Source organism: Amblyraja radiata, chromosome 1, assembly GCF_010909765.2.
Source record: "Amblyraja radiata isolate CabotCenter1 chromosome 1, sAmbRad1.1.pri, whole genome shotgun sequence".
NCBI lineage: Eukaryota > Metazoa > Chordata > Chondrichthyes > Rajiformes > Rajidae > Amblyraja > Amblyraja radiata.
In genome coordinates, this window is record NC_045956.1 from 88,405,991 (window position 1) to 88,421,312 (window position 15,322).

A 15,322-nucleotide genomic window follows, 5' to 3' on the forward strand; every position below is an offset into this window, starting at 1 on the left:
GCCCCATGAACAACCTGCGAACAACTGTCGTCTAAAAACAACCAGTTCACAGTAATGATGATGTCGTACGTACCTACAGAATGCCTAAGCAACCTTGCAGAACATACGACTGCGGATTCAACTCTACGACTACTGCCCTCAGTCATCTGGCATGGCTGGCCGGATAACCAATATCATGCTCGGCTTCCTATTCGCCCATACTACCTGGTTTGCGATGAACTGGTACTGCAGGGTCACAAAGCTGTCAGCCCAGCTGCTCTACGGGACAAATACTTTGATGCCGACCACAGTGGTCATCCCGGCATGGAAGCAACCTTACTATGTGCAAAGAGCATGTTTTTCTGGCCCGGAATGACCGAGAAAGTTCAAGCCTGTGCCGTCTGCAACAGCCTGATGCAACACCAACAGAAGCAGCCCCTGCTCTCACCCTGTTCCTCCTCTGCCTTGGTCCATGCTTGCTGACATATTCGAGTGGCATGGCAAACAGTATCTGGTACTCATTGATTCGTATTCGGGCTGGTTCGAAAGCGACCTGCTCCAAAGCATAACATCCAATGCAGTCACCCAGAAGCTGTCGTGCCATTTCGCCGCACACGGTGCCCCTGCACACCTCTTGTCAGATAACGGCAGTCAGTTCACTAGACAGTGTTTCAAAAACTTTGCTCAACGAAGGGATTTTCGTCATGTCACCAGCAGTCCAGAATTCCCACAGTCAAACGGACCTGCAGAATGGGCTGTCCGGAGCGCCAACCAATTAATGGCGTGCTCTCACCTTGCCAAATCCGATGTCTACCTGGACCTGCTCAAATTAAGAAACATCATCTGTGACCCAACACTGATGTCTCCTGCCCAACGCATGAAGTCCAGACAGACCCGTGCTGTACTGCCTGTGCCTCAACAACTGCTGCAACCACCGTTTCATTCACCACTTGCTGTACAGAAACAACTCCAGCTGAAACCTGCTGAACCTGCAGCTGCAGACCAACCATTGGTTGTGTCTCCGGCTTCCTCACCACCACGTTCGGGGCCCCGCTCGCCTGCCTCGCCATGTTTGTCCCCAGGTCAACAGTGCTCCCGCCACATGGGACCCCGGCAATCTTGCCGTTGAAGGGAGGAGCTGTACTGTACGCGCGCAAGATGGGTTTGTAAGCCGCCCCTTAGAAACGGGGATTTTGTTTGAATCATCTGTAATTCCCTGTATGCACTATTAGCGTTTTGGTTACTGTATTAATCAGTCAGCACCTAGTTATGTGCTTGTTCATATATATCACTTTATTTTAGATGTGTCTCACTTTTTTTTCTTACAAGGAAAGATGTAGATTGGTTACTTTATTTACTAACCAATGTAATGCTTTATTATTATAAGCTGCGCCTACTACCACACTATTCATATTATCTCAACCCGACATGTGCTGCCAGTCAGTGCTGCCATACAGTAGATGTAACATGCTGTAGTGTGCTGTATCCGTTACTCAATAAATACTGTAGTACCAGATCAGTGAGTATGTTTGATTCAGTCAACAGCATCTACTTTTGCGAGCTTTTTGAGCATTATCTCACTTCAGATGTAACGTGCATTCAGCAGATTTCTGTTAAATTGATGCAACCGAAATTTGATTCTTCATATGTGCTATTTGAATGTCTTACCTCAAAGAGATCAGATGAGTCAGAGCCATACTGATTGGAAATAATTTCCGATTGGTCACTGTACCACTTGAGCCCACCTAGAAAATTTTCTGTGTCCAAGTCATTCACATCGAGCTCAGAAAGGTCAAGTTCAGGGAGATCTGAACACAGAGGCTGATCTTCACCTACTAAGGCAGCACACTGTGAAGAAAACAGAACACACTTTAAGATATTTGACTTTACTGAGAAACATTATCTAAGTAGTTCACTATAGCAGTAACCACTAAGAATTTTCAGCACCTTGCCAAACAATGTTCAGGTTCAGAGTGCCCAGGAGATTACTGTTAAGAGAAGTCCAAAAACAATGTTTTTTGGAGATTTAAAAAATAACAAGTTTGGAAAAAATGTCTACCCACACCATTTTGGTTGCAATAATTTTCCAAGCCATCTCTTCCAACTTGATAAAAGCAATTTATGTTAAAGTGGTTTACTATCAGTATATGCTACCGTAAAGAGGCCAACGAGTTTGAGACTAGGATTGCACTTCTAATATCAAATAGTTGCTTTACCAACATCTAAATTGCAAAATGCTTCCATCATGTGCTTAGTTTTGCCAGTTTGGTGAATTGACAATATAAATCAGCTTTTAAATGCTCACTGAGATTAGGAAATTAACTTCAGGAAATTGGGAGGAAAACAGCTGTCCAGCTATTCATGTGTATCTCATTGCCATATCTAGACAGTAGTACTAAGCTACTGATTCTTAAATGTTTAAACTTCTCTCACATTGCATAATGAACAGTATTGTGTTATGTTATATTATAAAATATTTTCTTAAAATGGAGGCTTCATATAATCTATCAGCACAAATTTTTGAAGTGACCATAGCTTGGTCCCAAATGCTTTAACAGTAAATAACCTTGAACTCAATTGTGCTGAACTGGATCTACTGGCCGGAGTCATCACTTGTCATCTCTGCATTTCTGGGATGCATGTGGAGGGCCTATTTCACTGGTCAGCTGCACCCTTGACTCCTACAGTGTGGTCCATGTGATCCCTTCGCAGCAAACAGCCTCCAAATTACCCCTGACAACCTGTGCCAGAAATCAAGCTGGGCACGGAGCTTTGCCATCCATCAATGCTGTCAGCTTTTTAAATGGCTCTGAGATTCCATTAATAACTATTAAAATTGAAGTACACTTATGTAAAAATGATACCACAGGCAAATGATTTAAACCACAAAAACACTTGGAAATAACTAAAAGCATTAATTAAAGCAATATAATTTGTTTAAAATTATGTTCCTGTTTGTCTCCTAAACTGCAGACCTCGTATTCCCATTAAAATCAATAAGGCATCAGATGCTTTGCCAAGGCTGACCTGGCATGGGATCCAAGTGGTGGTTCCCCAGTTTAACACAGGGGAATCCCTGCAAGGCTGTGTCCCGCTTTTGGAGTGAATGCGCAGCGCAGTGCAGTGGCAAAACAAATAACTGGCTCATCTCCTGCCCGATCCGGACCGGGCTGAACTGCTATCCACAGTCTGCTTGGCTTGGCTTATGTTTAACGATCAAGCATGGCACAAAGATGTCTTTATTTCCTGAGTAGATAGATAGATAGATAGATAGATAGATAGATAGATAGATAGATAGATAGATAGATAGATAGATAGATAGATAGATAGATAGATAGATAGATAGATAGATAGATAGATAGATAGATAGATAGATAGATAGATAGATAGATAGATAGATAGATAGATAGATAGATAGATAGATAGATATGCCTTTATTGTCATTCAGACCGAAGTCTGAACGAAATTGCAGCAGTCATACATATAATACAATAAAAACAACAATAAACACATATTAACATCCACCACAGTGAGTCCACCCAGCATCTCCTCACTGTGATGGAGGCAAAAGTCTTAGGTCTGCAGTCTCTTCCCTCCTCTTCTCCCTCTGCGCTGAGGCGATACCCCCCGGGCGATGTTATAAATCAGTCCCGCGGCTCAAACACCGCGGCCCGGGGTGGTCGAAGCTGCCGCCCACCAGTCCTGCAGACGCAGACGCTGGCCCGCGGCCGAACCCCGGACTCAGGCCACCACCGCCAGAACACCGTCCCAGCCACCCTCACGTGAGTACCGTGCCGTCTTCAGCCTCGGGCTGGGCCGCCGCGACATGGGCGTCGCTTCTCCCCCCGGCCGGGCCGCCTCGACTTGGGCGTCGCTTTTCCCTCTGGCCGGGCTGCCCCGACTTGGGCGTCGCTCCTCCCTCCGGCCAGGCCGCCCGACTTGGGCATCGCTTCTCCCTCGGGCCGGGCCGCCCCGACATGAGCGCCGCACCTCCCCGAGCTCAGCCGCTCCGACGGGAGCCTCGTTCCACCCTTGGGCTGGCCGCCCTCACGAGAGCGCCACAACCTCTCACGGGAGCACTGTTCCAGCCCTGAGCCGGACCACCCTCACGGGAACGAGCTCAGGGCGAGTCCTGACGGGCTCGGCCTCCGGAGCCTCGAGGTCATCAGCTCCATTAGGCCTCAGCGCAGACGGAGGCAGAGAAGGGGAATACGACAAAAAAGTCGCATTCCCCCGCAGGGAGAGACTGCAAACCCCGTTTCAACCCCGCACCCCCCCCCAAAACACAAACTAAAAACCATTGTATTGTTCAGTTTCTAGTTTAACATGGTATTTGATGGTTAAAGCCACTGAATGATAGCAGCTTCAGGAAAGGACTGCAGAACTCAATTCAGTGACATAAAAAACCCAGAGAGCTGGCCACAATTCACTACTCCCCATTCATAAGTAATGTCACTAGAACACCACTTTAATATATCGCAACATGGGAAGTTCCACAGAAACCACTTGTGCTCAAGATGCTCCTACACAACATAAATCAGGAAACCCAGGGTCATAGTCTGGCTACAACATTTACGATTATGTGATCATTCCACTGGTCTGATCCTTTTCAAACTAAAATTCCAGATTGCATAATATAGGTTAGATTTTATAACAGAGATCAGAGATTGAACAAGATTGCCTGTTACACATCATGTTCACCTTTGCCCCTAATGAATTTCAAGGGCAATAGAACAATAATTGTCCACAACACCAGTTTATACTGTATCTCCATTATAAAATTCAAAATATACACATGGTACAAATATACATATGATACATTCTTATACGATTGGTATTTTCCCAAAATCTGCTGCCTTTCAAAAAGAAAGGCTGCAATAGGTTATCGGCAAGATTACAAAATATACTTTTAATGAATCACATAAAATGCTGCATTCTTCCCCTTGTTCACTCACAAATCGAACACATGACAGAAGAAAAGCAAGTTTGCAAACGGACTGAAGAAAAAACCATGGCCAAAATCCATTATTTGAACAAACCACTCAGCTGCTTATAAACAAATAGAACCTCAGGGGCATCAAGATGTCAGTGGTGAAAAATGCACATAGTGTGTGTAGTTGCGAAGCATAAATATAAGAAGCATGCGAAAATAAAAATGCACTTTGTACTCATGCAAAAGTGTTGGAATGCAACAACAAAGGCACATGAATGATTATACATCTTCTGCTTCACAGAACATAATATTAATTCTAAAAATGTGTCTCGTGGTTAGCTGCAACCTTACTGCCAAATGAATATTTCTGTAGTGGAACGTGAACACCTAAAACCCCCTCGCAGAGCTAAAAACGTATGATAGGCATACACTGGAGAACAGCTGTGAACCTGCCTGCTTTTTTTTCATGAATTGTTCCCATGCAGGTGATACAGATTTGATATATTAGTACCTATTTTTACACCTCCAGCAGCAGCGTATTCATACACTGAAGCAGTCACATTCCTAGTATGGATTGTGTGAATCTTATGGTTAGAAGGGAGTTAATTGGGAGGTAACCTGTGGAACCTCAAAATAATTGAATTTGGAACATTATCAGCACCGTAACAATATTTAAATGTTAAAACAAAACACATTGTTCACACATTGAGCTAAGATATCTAATTGACTCAAACACATTGTTGATGCACACTTCCAGCAGATTTCCAAATGACAGCAGGATTTTAGGTTATAACTGGATCTAGACACAATTGTTTCAGAAATGAGAATTAAATTAAAAGGAGTTAGTGTCACTTTCCACAGCATTGAAAATCACACGACATGTGACTGCATTCCAAATGAAGGAGGCAGATAAACAGATGATGGAATTTCTATCCTGCTTAAAATACTTTAGAGAAGTTTTAAGTTGAGGTCACATAAAAAGGTTCAACAAAGCCAGTTCATCTTGAAATATAATAAAAGCATCGGTCTACTTGCCTGTGGCATTGCCCCAATCAATTACTGGTAGAACAAGTTCTGGACAGTTGAGGTTTAGATGAGCACACTTTTAAGTAGTATTCTCTGATCATTCCTACTTATTCCTGCTGCAAAGATCACTGAATCGTGTTACTGCTCACCTCTGTTTCACTCCACTCAAAGTATTGGTTGCACCTGTCCCGCTCCATTCAGCTCGTGGCTTAAAATCTCAATAAATCCGCTCACACACACAGGCACACACACAAGCACACACACACCCACAGAAGGCACACGTGTGGGTGCCGGCCCCATACAGAGATTGAACTGAAGGCACCTGACTTACTACTACACTAACGCTACTGTTTAGTGTCACATGACAAGGTTATTAAAAGTAGCTGTGCTGTCAGTCAGAAGTACTGTTCCATGATAAAACAAATGACGTATTAAGAGGGTGGAGTTACAAAGTGCAGTCAATCTTTAAACTACTCAACCTTTGAGTCTTCAGACCCAAGCTGTGTGTAAATCCACTGTTTCAAGGCACACCTTTCATTAGAAAGCTACAGATAAAGAAATTAACTCATAAAATCACCTACTCTTATAATCTTGAAATGTTTTATAGAACACGAGATAAACACTATTACTGTAAATCTTAAATTGACTTTTACTATATTTTGTAACATCAGAAGCTAGTTTCATAAAACTTCATTTGCAGAGATCAGACAATACAAAACACTTTTATTATGTACCCCTTTCCCACTTTACACACAATGAAACCCATATGAATTGTAATGCTGAAGTATCAAACTAAATAAATAAATTTGAATCTTGTTTTTCTCTGTTAGGTGGAGACACAAATCAGATTTCCATAAATTCATTGAAGATCATCTGACCACGTACTTCACCAAAACGTACACACTTCAAAAGGAACATAACAAAAAGGCACAGCTCATCTGTGTTGATAGTCAAAATACTGTGGTACAATAGAACATAGTGCATAGAACAGTACAGCACAGGAACAGGCCCTTCAGCCCACAATGTCCGTGCTGAACATAATGCCGAGACCAACTCTTATCTGCCTGCACATAATCCACATTCCTCCATTCCCTGCATAGTTATATGCTTATCCAAAAGTCTCTTAAATGCCACTATCGTAGTTGCCTCAACCACCACCCCAGGCAACATATTCCGGGCACTCACCACCCTCTGTGTAAAAAAACTTACCTCACACATTTTGTTTAAAGTTTGCCCCTCTCACCTTAAAGCTTAGCATTTATAGACAATAGGCAATAGAAAATAGGTGCAGGAGTAGGCTATTCAGCCATTCGAGCCAGCATTCAACGTGATCATGGCTGATCATCTACAATCAGTACCCCGTTACTGCCTTCTCCCCATATCCCTTGACTCCGCTATATTTAAGAGCTCTGTCTAGCTCTTGAAAGCATCCAGAGAACCAGCCTCCACCACCCTCTGAGGCAGAGAATTCCACAGAGAATTGATTTTTCCATTCTCTGAAAAAGTTTTCTGACTGTCTACCCTACCTATGTCTCTCATAATGTTATACACTCCCGTTAGTTCTCCCCGCAAACTGGCATTCCAGAGAAAACAATCCAAGTCTGTTCAACCTCTCCCTATAGTTCATACCCCCTATTCCAGACATCATTATGGTAGACCTCCTCTGCACACTTTTGAAAGCTTCCACATTCTTCTTGTAAATGGTGTGATCAGAACTACATGCAATATTTCAAATGTAGCCTAACCAACATTCTGTAACCAAACTCGCTGACTTAATGCAGCATTTTGGGTCTATCTCTATCTGTCATTTGTCCATCCATTTCTATAGCGGATCTATATCCCACTGTACACTTTGACAGCCTTCCTCGCAATCCTTGACCCTGGCAATCTTGGTGTAATCTACCAACTTACTAACCAACCTGTCTATGTTTACATCCAAGTCATTCATATATATCACAAGCAGAAGAGGTCCCAGCACAAATCCCTGCAGAATTACAATGGTCACAGACCTCCAACGGGAATATTGTCCGTCCACCCCAACCCCTCTGCCTTCTATCATTAAGGCAATTTTCACGCAATTTCCACACGACCAAGTCACTGTTAATCCTGTGCATTTTAATCGTCTGGATCAGCCTACCATGGGGGATGTTATCAAGTCCCTGCAGAAAACATCCACCGCCCTAGTATCATTGACCACCTTTGTTACCACTTCAAAAAACTTGATGAAGATATGACCTGCCATGTACAAACCCATGTTGACTGTCTCTAATTAACTAATTCATAAGATCATAAGTGATAGCAGTTTAGGCCATTCGGCCCATCAATTCTACTCTGCCATTCAATCATTGCTGGTCTACCTCTCTCTCCTCACCCCATTCTCCTGCCTTCTCCCCAAACCTCTGACACCTGCATTAATCAAGAATCTATCTATCTCTGCCACTGACTTTGCCTCCACAGCCTTCTGTGGCAAAGAATTCCACAGATTCACCAACCACTGACTAAAGAAATGTCTCCTCATCTCCTTACTAAAAGAACATCCTTTAATTCTGAGGCTATGATCTATAGTCCTAGACGCTCCCACTAGTGGAAATATCCTCTCACATCCACTCTATCTAAGCCTTTCACTATTCTGTACGTTTCAATGAGTTCCCCCTCATTCTTCTAAACTCAAGCGAATATAGGCCCAGTACTGTCAAACGCTCATCAAATGTTTACCTACTCTTTCCTGGGATCATACTTGTAAACGTCCTCTGGGCCCTCTTCAGAGTCAGACCATACTTCCTCAGATATGGGGCCCACTATTGCTCACAATATTCCAAATGCTGCCTTACCAGCGCCTTATAATGCTTCAGTATTATATCCCTGTTTTTTTTATTTTAGTCCTCTTGAAATAAATGTTTGCATTGCCAACATTTATTACTTACTAGACTAATTGGTCACACAGGAGGCTTGGTCCCCCAAGCAATATTCCACCACTCACCCATAGCCCCCAACTGCACAGTTCCCCTCATCCCTAGTACTCTCTCCTCCTCCTCTTCACCCTCCCTCTCCTTTCCCCTACCCTCAGTCACTCCCTTCCTCCCTCCATAACTCCTCTCCCCTCCCTACCCCCTCCTATCCATCTATCCCCCATCTGCCCCACACCTCACCTACCCCTATCCCCCCACTATCCCTCCTCACCTCCCCCACTCTGCCCTCCTCTACTCTCCCCCTCCTCTCCCTCTATTCCCCCTCAGCTCCCACTGTTCCTCCTCACCTCCTCCCTCTTCTTTTCCCTCTCCTCCTACCCTCCCCCAATCCCTCCCTCACCTCTCCTTTTCTCTACCTTCAGTCACTCTCTCCCTCCATAACTCCTCTCCCTTCCCTGCTTCCCTCCTCTCCCTCTATCCCACTCCTCCTCCACAATCCCTCACCTCCCCAGGATCGCGAGGTTGCCGCTCCTCTCCCTTCTTGTGTGCCCCGGAGGAGCTCCAGCCGCCGGCAGCCTTATAGCCAGGCCGCGGATCCTCGGCTCAGCCCGGAAGCACCAGCAGCTACGACCGCGCTGGCGTGTGGGTGGCGGGGTGGGGAGAGCTTGGAGAAAAGACGGGGAAGAGCCATGGGGGAGATGGGGGGTATCACGGGGGAGGGGGCAGACCGTCCCGGGGAGTGACAGGAGAAGAGACCAATCCGCGCAGCACTGACTGGCAGGAGAGGAGATCGATCTGCCCACGAGCGGTTTTTACGATTTTTAAACCTTGCTAACTTTTACAATATGCCACCGATCAGAATGAAACTTGTTGCACTTGCAGCACAGGAGAACGGCGAGTGAGCTGACGAAAAACTGTAGCACTATCGCAAACCGCGCAAACCGGAAGATCACAAGATCAGAGTTTAAGTTATGTATAGATTACTTAAATAAAAATTTGATGGACTTTGGCTTTCAAGGCTTCAAACTGGCAGCTGAGACATGCAATATGTAAATTAACTTTCTCACCCAGGATGAATATGATAGGCCGAGTGGGCCCATTCAGGGCTGTAAACGTAAAGATTTGCATGATATTGTGACTCCAACCAAGAAGTTTATATATTTTGCATTCTCGTCCAAAAGTGCAAGATAATTCTTCTCATTATTTTTACATGTAATTCTGTAAAATCACATTGAGGGTTTGATCATGATATTCACCAACTACTACCCATTCTGCATATTAATGTTTAATGAATGTTTTCTTTTCTCACACACAATGATTACCTAGATCCTCCTGATCCCGTTATAAACATCCACTACACATCAACTCATCAAAGGGTAATTGTACCTGGGAGTCAATGCTGACAGTACACTTGCTCAAAAGTGAAATTCACTTTGTCAGAGAGTCGGGCACCTTTGTTTAAATGGTCTAATTTCAACCGAGAGCAACATATAGAAGCCTAAGCTTTCCAGTGCTATCCAATTACTCTCACTGGAGATAGAGGCATGAAGACCTTTCAGTACATTTCAAAGTGGCATCATTTAAGCCTCAGTACAAGTTGTTGATCTCTCAAATGTGATTGCAGCGGAATATTAATAATTGCTCAAGGAAAATAGAAGACTCACGTTTATTCTGTTGTCATGTTTGTCCCCTCTATTGATACAATATTGTACTCATCATTTTTACATTATTAAAAAAAAAATAATACCTGCATAAAAGTGGCACACAGGAATGCAGTTGAAACACATAAACATTTGATCATGAGATTCAGCGATCACAAGTTTAACTCTTATTTATTTGTGTATGGTGTATGGCCATATTAATATTCACTTTTTACAGAGACTATGTTCATGCTAAATTGGCCAAATCAGAGAACAGTATTTGGAAAGGTTATAAAAGAAGGTTGATTTTAATCTTCTGTGATATGATAGGCACCAAGTGTTTAATTGTCTGTTGAGTTGCAAATAGAACTCAACATTTATCAGCACTTCTTGACTTAGAATTGAAGGAAGATTGTTGGTGAAGCAGCTGAAGATATCTGAGCTGTTGGGAGTCAACCTGAGAAACCCCTGATATAAATGGTGTTAAATGCTTTTTTTTCAACAATCATAATTCCCACTGATCTGAGTCAAATGCCGTATTGCGTTAAAGGCTGTCGTTCTTATACCACCTTTGAAAATCACCTCTTTTGACCATGTTTGGAGGAAGTCTGAAATGAGGTTTGGAATTGAGTGGTCCCTTTGGAATTTCAACTCGAGATCAGTGGACAGATTATTGGGAGAAATTGATGCTCAAGGAGAGTCCATGTTGCCTTTAATGATTTTCATAAATATTCAAAGTGGCATTTTTTCTTAAGATAGACATATGGGAATATGTCATGCAGACATGCAGGGAATGGAGAAATGCGGATCACATACAGACAGAGGGATTTGTTTACATTATGTTTGGCACGGACATTCTGGGCTGAAAGGCCTATTATTGTGCTGCACTGTTCTATATTCCATATTGTTTTATGTGGTAGCCAGTAGCCAGACTGAATTTGCTATGTTCCTTTGAGAAACTGGAACCATAGATCCTAAGAACTTGGTGGGACCTCGAAATATGCACTGCTTTCTAAGTAGGAAAACATCCAAAATCATTTAGAGGTGCATTTTCAACCATACTGTTTTGTTAAATATCTGACTTTTGCCTTCCCAATATTTGGGACATTCCTGTGGGACATTAACTCTGCAAATTGGACTGACCAGTAAACCAACCAAGAAGAAGTCTGACAACTTTAGAAAGTGGAAAGGTCATGACATGTGGTGGTGAATATGAACTAGTTGTCATCAATGTACATGTCGAAACTGACTGGGATTTCAAATGATAAATCTAAGAGGTAGCAGGTGAATGAAAAAGAGGATGAAGCTGAGGCCAAATTCTTAGGGCAACATTAAAACTAACAGTGCATGGGAAGGACGTGATTCCCTGGCTACACATGAACAGGCAAGAGTGGATTGAGGGAAAGATAGACACAAAATGCTGGAGTAACTCAGCGGGACAGACAGCATCTCTGGAGAGAAGGAATGGTTGACGTTTCGGGTCGAGAAGGGTCTGAAGAAGGGTCTCGACCTGAAGCTCCTTCTTTCCAGAGATACTACCTGTCCCGCTGAATTATTCCAGTATTTTGTGTCTATCTTTGGTTTAATCCAGCATCTGCATTTCCTTCATACACAGTGGATTGAGGGAAATGTGTTTCCTCAGGGCTAGACAACAGAAGAGCAGCAATGCTGGAGAATGGAGTGGTCAGTCATGTTCAAGGCTGTTGAGAGGTCAATTAGGAGCTGGAGAGTTTCTCAGGTAAGGCTGTGATAATGGTGAGCGTGAGTTGAACCAGTATGATATGGGGCATCAATCTGCCCCTTTTGGTAGAATTTTTTGTGAATGTTTGGTGTAAGGTGTTGCAAGAGGGAAAACAAATTTTCAATGTTTAATTACTTTGTTTGTTTACATGCATATTGTTTTTGGACTTTAGACTGGAGATACAGCATGGAAAAGGGCCCTTCGGCCCTTTTACATTTAACTGATGTCAATTAACCTACAAACTTCCAGTTCTTTGGAGTGTGGTAGGAAACCGGATCACCTGGAGAAAACCCAAGGGGTCATAGGGAAATTGTAAAAACTACGTACAGACAGCACCTGTAGTCAGGATCGAACCTGGGTCTCTTGCACTGTAAGGCAGCAACTCTACTGTTGTTCCAATGTGTCACCGTCTTTTTTGTGGTGCTCTTGCCCCTGTACCATTCTAATGCTATCATTTTATTTTGTTCGTCTGTTGTAAAAATTCCTTTCAAAAAATAAAATCTACCAAAGGTGAACATATAAATGAACTGAAGCTAATTTCTTTTATGTCAGTTTGCAGATTGCATGATAAGGCTGTTTAACTTTGAAAATTATACTCAGGACAAAGGTCGGTATCACAGTCTTGAAAATAATGAACCTTGAAGGAATGCTAAACAGGCAAAAGTTGTTAATGCAGTCAATTATTACTAAAGTTGCCAAACTTTTTCTGTATTCTATTCTATCATAAATACTGGCCACCTATTCTCCATTCCACCTTACTATTTCGAAACAAATTAATGTTGGATTATTATATCCTCCATTTACCTTTTATGCTGACAAGTATATATAACATGATTATTCTCTGGTATATTTTTTCAAATGTACACAGTGATTCTGTAATCATTTTGCACAAACCTGTGGTGATAAAACATACCAGCATAAAGGGAAAGGGAGGAACTTTATATACAGTTCCAAATCTGTGGTATCCTTAAGGGGCTGTCCCACTGCGGCGACCTAATTGGCGAGTTTAGAAGAGTTTACGAGAGTTTGAAAAAGTGTCATGTTGAAGACCTCCAAGTATCACTATACATAAGCATTTAGATACATATTAGATAAGCATCTGAGATACAGTACAAGAGTACAGCACTAGTACAGTCAGGCAATATACAGAGTCGCCAGTTTAGTGCCATTTTCAAGTTCCAGTTGTAAGTGCAGGAATCTTGATCAGACTGTGAAGGTCTGTTGTCCTGGCGGTGTTGCAGGATCGGCCTGGCCAAGCATAGCTGTGATGTTCTCCACCGCTGCTCCATCACTGTAGGATGCATCCAGTCCAGGTGCTTGGCCTCTTGGAGCAGCAGCCGAGCCACAGGCGGCTGCATTGCCTTCAGCGGCCCACTCCCCCATCAAGGCCGTGCACTCCCTCCTGCAGCCGGTCTGTTTATCTAGGTAGGTTCCCGTGGGTCCTCAATCGGCAGCGGGCAAGTCGGGTCTTCTGGGCCGGTTCCGGTCCTTGGTGCGAGTCCTCTGTCTACGCCGGGCAAGTCTCCAGGGGGTGACTGGACCTTCCGGGAGGGTCCCCGGTCTACGCGGTGTGGCTCACCCCGGGGTACTCCAGGCGTGTGCACAGCTCATCTCCTCACTCTGCTGCCGCCCAGGCCCAGTCCCAGTCAGCTCCATGCCGGCAGCTAGGCCCCGTCCAGTACCTGGACCTGGAGCTCCCTTCTGTTCTGGCACAGCGCTTGCCGGAAGCTTCCTTAAGTCCCACAGGTAAAAAACATGAAACCAGCCCACTAAGCAAATAATAGAGACCAGGCATGAACATTCACCACCACATTTTCTCTCTTTACCACCTCCATCTTCTCCTCCATTCATCCTCTCCTTCACTGACATCCTCTCACTCATTATGTCCTTGCATAATGTTTTCCTTCTTCCCTCTCTCCTCCTCTTTCTAATCTCTGGACCTTCCCCTTTCTCGTGCTTTATCTCTCTCACATTCCTCTATTGCACTCTGCCCTTTCCTCCCAGAATGATTCACAAACATAATCTCCAATTTTCAGAGTAATGGATATGGTTTTGAGGAATATGGGCCAAACGCAGGCAGGTGGGATCTGTGACAATGGGGCATCTTGGTCGGCATGGACAAGTTGGGCCAAAGGGCCTGTTTCCATGCTATATGACACTATGATTCTGTGAACATAGAAATAATGCAAATGTATTAAAGTATATATACATCAATCATGTGGGCATGGGATTTCATGTTCATTTTCTTTTGCACTGCTTTGGATTGCACTACAATCTTTGCACCATTCTGCTATTTCGCATTCATTGTTATGTTTATTGTTGTATCTATCATTACCATGTATACTGTTTACTCTATGAGCTTCATGCGAACAAGAAATTTCACTGCACCCTGGTGTATGTGACAATAAACTAATCTGATCTGATCTGATCAGTTGTCAGACAAGAATAAAGAATTCACCTTGCTTCAGCTTCAGGTGTTCAATTGTTACTATGGTAGTGAGAATGTAACAGCATTCCCTTCTTTGTTCACAAACCAACCCCAAACATGGAACAATAGTTTTGAAACACCAGCGAAGTTGAAACTTTGCTTCTTGATTTGCACATTTACATTGATTAAAGAGCAATAGCTTTCTCAGCTTAAGGATATCGAAGTAGCTGATGTCCACCAGTTCAGGATAAAAGGAAGCTGGCAAGAACTTTATGACCACATTAACAAGGCATCTGCTGGTGGGTTATGTCTTGTGATTAATGACCCATTAAACATACCCTAAACTCTGATACACATATAGAGACCATGAGAGATAGGTTACTTGAAGGTTGTAAGTTTTATTTTAAAGACCTTGGCTAACTTTCTGTTGTTTACTTCCTTAAAAACACACAATGGCATGAATGACATTGAAATGCAACATTGCTACTTGGTGTGAATTGTGTTAGTAAAATTAAACTGATACAAGCCTCTTTACCTTCACAAATATTTTTAGCAAATGCATACTATAAATGAGCATAGACTGTATTTAACTTCTTACTATTCTAGGGCAATCCAAAATGGAATTCAAAGTGAGGCAGGTTCCCATGACTTTATTGCACGACAGCA

At 43.2% G+C, this 15,322-nt stretch overlaps 1 protein-coding gene across 1 annotated transcript in view; it reads right to left on the minus strand.

Moving 5' to 3' along the window:
- Positions 1 to 1,556: 1,556 nt before the first annotated feature.
- The window catches only part of LOC116979848 (peroxisome proliferator-activated receptor gamma coactivator 1-alpha-like), a 446,239-nt gene continuing 432,473 nt past the window's right edge, over positions 1,557 to 15,322 (minus strand). The window contains exons 2-3 of the mRNA XM_033031777.1: positions 1,648 to 1,827; positions 1,557 to 1,589 (exon numbers count right to left, since the gene is read on the minus strand). Coding sequence (XP_032887668.1) covers positions 1,557 to 1,589; positions 1,648 to 1,827 — 213 coding nt within the window. The remainder of the gene's footprint in view (positions 1,590 to 1,647; positions 1,828 to 15,322) is intronic.